This window comes from Nanorana parkeri, unplaced genomic scaffold (assembly GCF_000935625.1).
Source record: "Nanorana parkeri isolate BGI_ZX_2015 unplaced genomic scaffold, ASM93562v1 scaffold443, whole genome shotgun sequence".
Lineage (NCBI taxonomy): Eukaryota > Metazoa > Chordata > Amphibia > Anura > Dicroglossidae > Nanorana > Nanorana parkeri.
In genome coordinates, this window is record NW_017306711.1 from 358,735 (window position 1) to 365,087 (window position 6,353).

General features: G+C 41.0%; 1 protein-coding gene across 7 annotated transcripts in view; it reads left to right on the forward strand.

Moving 5' to 3' along the window:
• The window catches only part of MEF2A (myocyte enhancer factor 2A), a 139,336-nt gene extending 132,994 nt beyond the window's left edge, over positions 1-6,342 (forward strand). For 4 of the 7 annotated variants that reach the window (XM_018560259.1, XM_018560263.1, XM_018560262.1 and 1 more), the window contains 4 exons: positions 413-436; positions 3,091-3,217; positions 4,378-4,504; positions 5,926-6,342. In XM_018560259.1, coding sequence (XP_018415761.1) covers positions 413-436; positions 3,091-3,217; positions 4,378-4,504; positions 5,926-6,274 — 627 coding nt within the window. In that variant the 3' untranslated portion in view covers positions 6,275-6,342. The remainder of the gene's footprint in view (positions 1-412; positions 437-3,090; positions 3,218-4,377; positions 4,505-5,925) is intronic. The other 3 variants (XM_018560261.1, XM_018560266.1, XM_018560264.1) reach the window with 1 other exon arrangement.
• Positions 6,343-6,353: the final 11 nt, after the last annotated feature.

Genomic DNA, 6,353 nt, shown 5'->3' on the forward strand with positions numbered 1-6,353 from the left:
TGTCCCTAGCTTAATCGTGACCGGAGGTGGGGGGGGGGGGGGGGTGGTCATGTTTTGGGTGGAGGCGGTGGTTGATAGGCTTCTGGTGGTGTACCGTCCCCCCAGCTAACAGATGTCACTGCTTGCAAGCCAGAGCATCCCCCACTCAGCTCGTGGCAGCTATGGCATTACTGGTTGCCCTGAGCTCGGCGGGGCGCCAGCCAGTGTGTCCCAGATTGCTAAGAGCTGGGAGGGTACATGTGTATACACCCCTAGCCCCATGTAAGCCGAAGTGATGCTGCCTGAGCCAACAGCCCCTCATTATCAGGGCAGCCCTGGACTTTTGTATCATGGTACAACGAGTACAGTATTTACATCAGACTTGCAGCACTTTAACCCCTGCAACTGTACTTTTTTTTTCTCTTCTGTACAGACAGAGGAAGATGAATTAGACATGGTGAGTGAAGTGTGTGCTTTATAGACACGTATACATTCCTATCTGAGATGTTCCCTTTAAAATCTTTACAAGCTTTCAAAATACCTCTTTTCATTGTTGCTAAATCTAAGGGATGCATACATTATTTCTAAGGAGGATCAGTTTATTTTGCTTTTGCTCTTTTAAAAGGAACATCCGATAAGACATGCACATTGTGTTTTGAGTGTGGAAATACACTGATCACATGCTCTGATCTCCACCCAGCACCACCATATCATTGTCCTTTTAGGATACGGTAACTTTCCTAGTACAGGAGCTCTTCACTGTTGTGTCTTTCAGTGAGGTTACATCATCCTTGGTGAGGTCATTTCTTGTCAGAGCTGTGAATGATCTCATCTTCCTCAGGAGGGCTCAAACAGCAGTCTGCTATGTACACAGACAGAGCTGGAGTCCTCGGAGCTCTCATCGCAATTCTGTAGCTAGATATTTATTAGTAGTGTGAATGATTTCTGCTGCTCCTCCAGAGTGCAGCTCCACCTCTCCTGTATTGTATTGCCAATCAGCAATTGTGACCCCAGTAAAAATCAATTGTGCGAAGGGAAGAAGAGATGTGTTTTTGTAAGATGGGAGAGGAGGGGAGGTTGTTTAACCTTGATTTTAGAGGAGGATCAGAGAAACTCCAAAAAAGACCTTCATTCATTTTTTTATTTTTAGCTTGATAGAAGCTACTATGATACTGTTATCACAAATTACCTATTCTACTAGATTTTTCCTTTCTCATAATAAGCTTTTGGCACAATTGCGTGGCCTTACAATATCATTATCTTGGTATTTTTCCTAACATGAGCAAGCAACTAGCTTTGTGCCTTCGGCAAATGTAGTCAGCGTTGCCATTTCAATTACCACTCACAAATCACAACCCCACAACGTGCTGGGCTGCATGCAGCATGCTCTTCTGTAAAGTATTTGTGTGGTGCACACTGTGCCTTTTTATGCTTTCATACATATGTCAAACCTGGCACCATAGCAGAAAGTTCATTGAGGAATGCTTGCATGTGTGTTTGTATGTATAATCATTTTGCTTTCTCACATACAGTATATAAAATAAATAAAGATTATATATTACATATATTATAATATCATTTTTTATCCTCAAAATCATGAATGTGGCATCTTTGCCTGCCTGGTTTGCCAGTACAAGACTACCCTCTGTTGGTCCTGTGTAGAACTGCATAAGTGAGGTTGAGGCTTTTTTTTTTTTCCTACTAAACCCTTGAAAGAGACCATTAGCAGAGCTTACAAGCAAATGGAGTGCAGTATAGCATGCTGACAATAGTTTGCACGGAGTTTGGCTGAATTGCGCCTGGATGATCAACCTCCCTATAAAGTGTATTCATTTTCTCAGCCAATAGCTCTAAAGTAGGGGCCACCCATTGATAAATACACAATTACTTTGGGATTGGGACTTAATGTGTCATGAAGCTTAATGACTGTCTAGGAATCTTTGATGGAAAATGCCTTTGTCTGACTTCTGACCGCATACCAGTAAGGGGCAGTAGACCACCTGACTATCACTTGCAGGGTTATTCACAAAACGGTGAAGAGTTTGGAGAAGGCAGGAGAAGTGAACAATCTAGGACAACATAGCTGAACTGGAAAGTGAGCTGAATTGGAGATTCTTCCCAAATCGGCTATTTTGGCCTAGATTGCTCACTTCTCCTGCCTTCTCTGAACTCTTCACCCTTTTGTGAATAACCCTGTGAGAGTCAAATGCCCGGAGTAGGTAAGTAGGCAGCCCAGGAGTCAGACATTGGTAGCTTCCAATAACAGTTTCTCAGTCAGGAGCATGCAGAGACTCTTTAATTCTTGTTACTGTCCCTTATTGTGTTAGCGGTATATAAATAATGCACTGTGATGTAACTTATTAAAAGGGAATTATAAATGCTGTCTCTTTTTAAAGTACTGTAATTTAAAGGTCAGTTAGCAATCACCTGTTTAAAAAAAAAAAAAAAACCCCTGAATAAAACATAGTAAACTGTAACCTGTAGTAACCAATTTGGTTTGAGCTGCTGTTGGGTTAGGGCAGCAAGAAGAGTCAATTGTGGTTGTTGATGGATCACTATGGCTTTGTGGACATTTAATGTCTCTTTCCTGTATGAAATAATTGTATGTTTATCTCCTTATGAGTGGACATTGGTGGGTTTTAAAGTGGACCGGTGGTCAGGCTATGGACATGCAAATATTTATATATTCCAACAAGCCACTGATGAACTTAAAACAAGTCCTCACTGACCTCTGTAGCTGCAGTCACTGTGGAGCAATTCATCTTCTGAGCACAAGCGGTAAAATCTGGTTCTGTTCCGTTTCTCAGCAGATGAGCGCACCCTGCTCCCGCTCACAGCAAAGATTAACAGCCTTTTAGCTTTTTAAAATAAATATAGAGTCTGAAGCCCATCTATCTGGATCTGATGATTATTATTTTAACATGTGGTTTGAATTGAAGGTTTTTTTCATCACCTGATCAGTTTTAAATTGTGCAGGACCATGAAGGTTTTTTTTTGAATCATTAACAAGTGGCTTGGGATTTTGGGGATTTTGGCAACCGAACTGTGACCGTGACATGTTTGCAATATTCATTTTACTGCTGAAAACTCATTACGGGTTCTTGTTCACAGAATACACAGAGGATAAGCAGCTCCCAGTCTACACAGTCTCTCGCAACTCCAGTTGTCTCTGTAACTACACCTAGTCTGGCCACCCAGGGTCTGGTGTACTCTGCCATGCCTACTGCCTACAATACTGGTAAGCTTTACCACATTCTGGTCACTCTGTTTCTTACCATTCCTTCCACTTTCAGATTCCTGTGCTCTACATTTATTTTTTTAACAGGAAGCACTGAATTATATTTACATGTCTACGAATTGCCTTTGTTTATCATTAGGTTTATTCCCCTGTGCACATCTTCCACTTCAGTGGATGTTTTTCTATGTTTCTGAGTTGGACTCTCCTATTCATCTCTACAGAATTTGCAGTCATGCTTGTGCATTGCAGCATATATGTGGGGAGAAATAAACAAATGTAAATGCTGGATGGCACACCAGAGAGCTGATCAGTGTAGGACCTACAGGATTGCGTGCACTATTATAGGGCTTAGATTACGGAGGGCCTATTCACACTATATGCAGTGACTGGCGTTTGTTTAGCAACTGAGCAATGCCAGTGATTGTTCACACCACAATGCTGCTGTGCTCTGTGGTGGGGTTCGCTATGAAAAAAATGCAGGCATGCTTAATTATTCACAAGCGCACTGGACTGCACCGCAGTTTACAGCAGCGCAGTACACCATGTTACTTTTCAGGGACTTGAATGTTATATACAGTGTATACACTCAAAATAAAGTTAGAGAATAAAAAAAGTATACAGTCTGCTATGCGTAGGAGTGGTCAGCACAAACTAGCTCGTCTGCTGAAATAGAGCATTTTAGTGGGTGGGCTCGTGTGAATGGGCCCAAAAACAGTTGCAGAAATCTAACAAAATACCTAAGCTTCCATGTATGTCATTTTACTACTTATCAGTATAGTGAGGGGTATCTTGGGCTCAACTTTGCAGAAAGTAAGGAAAAAAAATAATCTTGATGGAAAAACTCTGCTGTGAAATGAATATTTATCCTACAGTAGCACTGCTCTGGTTGGTGTTCCAACTCTAATATGTCACAGTTGCTGACAAGGGAGGACTTGGAACGTTACCCAGAGCCAATCTGATATATTTCATTTCAAATACAGTAAATTAAAATACTATAGGAAACAAAAGAACCAACTTGAGTTGATCAAAGTCCTCCTTAACACACTCTTTTGGTAATAAGAAATATGTATCTGTAGATTGTTTTCCATGTTTTCTGTATATTTCCTGAAACAAAGCTTTGCTCTTTCATTGACATTGCTTTTCTTTCTTGTCCTGTCCAGACTATGCTCTTACAAGTGCGGACCTTTCTGTTCTACAAGGGTTTAACTCTCCAGGAATGCTGCCTATGGGACAGGTGTCTGCCTGGCAGCAACATCACTTAGGACAAGCAGCCCTCAGCTCCCTTATGTGAGTAATATTTAGTCACATTCATATTACTAAGCTACATGGGTTCTGTGCTCCTGTGGAAATGTAAAGTGTAACTATACATATCTAAATTTGTGGAAAGCATTTTTGGCCAGGGCCTGTGGTAGCAAGATTTTAGTACAGAGGCTGACTGTCCCTAGTTTCATCACTTTTTTTTCATGTTTTCCTTTTGTAAGTGTTCGGGAAGAAACATAGTACACTATTTATTTTTCATCACATTACACTTTTCTTTTTTTTTTGTGACTCCGTATTCTTACTGAGGTAGTTCCAGTGTCTCAGAGTAAAGCTGGCTCTTCAGAAGTTTGAGTTGGGGGTTAAGAGTGAAGATTATGATTTAGCAATGGTTCAAGTCTTTGGGGAAGTTAAATTATGATTTCAAAGGTCAAGTTTAAATTTTAGAGCTTGCGTAAAAGTAGCGATAAAGGAAAACCTGTGTCCATACGACACACTAACATATTTACATATTCTGAACAAACATTTTAAGTCAAGCCCTTATTCATCTTTGTAGCTATAGGCATTGTGGATAAATTAATCTTCACATTTTCCAACAGAGGCACTGTAATCTTAGCTATCTTCTGTGGAGAGTAGAATCTTTGCAGCCTGCAAGCCACCTAATGTAAACACACAGTAGGTGTTTCTAAGCTGTTAGAAACTGACTACAACCAACTTTAGTGTCTTTGTTGTGATCTTTGAGAATGAATTACTTCACAATAGAAGCAACTAGATAGGTCAGTGATGTCTTGTTTTAAAGCTCTTTTGCTGCTTGTTATGAGCACGTAAATACTTTAATGTTCACAGTATACACACAGGTGCACTTTAATGGCAAGTTTGAGATATGAAATATGTGGGCAATAACGTTATTTTTATTTTATACTTCTTTTTGGTGCCAAAACCCTAATTGGAGAACTACAGTAGTACTGAGCTTCTGGCACTAAAATTCAGTTGACCAGATTTGTTTTGACTGAGGGGTACAGAACTGCACACCCATAAACATCTGTGGTCATAGAGGCAGCACATTAAAAGTGATAGGACACACAATAGAAATCCTGGTTATAGTAAGTTGTCTTGTCCTCCTCTTTTAGGACTTGAAAACCCAAATATAGGCTGGTCTCAAGGACTGATTTTAAGGTGTATGTCCGCCCAAGCTTTTTTTTACATTTTTGGATGGAGTGAGAAAGGATTAGAACTGTCGAGTTCTTATTGCTATTTGGGGCTCTGTTAAGAGATTGTCTTTAACTTACTGTCCCGGTGGCAATGGTTTCGCCTACAGTAAGAGGGAAACATTTCAAACAATTCGGCTGGACTTGTCCCACTCTGGCATTGCTGGATTATTGTCATGAATACATATCCACTAGATCTATTTTTTCTTATTTATACCGTTTCTTTGTTTTTGTATTTTACAGGGCCAGTGGGCAGCTATCTCAGGGTTCAAACTTATCCATCAATCCCAACCAAAATCTCAACATCAAGTCAGAGCCGATCTCTCCTCCACGTGACAGAGTGACCTCCACTGGGTTCCCTCTGCAACAACATCAGCAGCAGCCACAGCACCATCAGCCCCAAGCTCGTCAAGAAATGGGGAGATCACCCGTGGACAGCCTTAGTAGTTCCAGCAGCTCTTATGATGGAAGTGACCGGGAGGATGTTCGCAATGATTTTCACTCCCCTGTCACCATGAGAAGGAATCCCAACAATGAAGACAGGGACAGCCCCTCCATGAAGCGAATGAGGATGGATGCCTGGGTGACATAGAGGTTTTTCTTTCCTCTCCAGTGGCTGAGCAGCATGCATATCAAAAACCCTTTTTTTCCAGAGGATGCAGAACCTTATA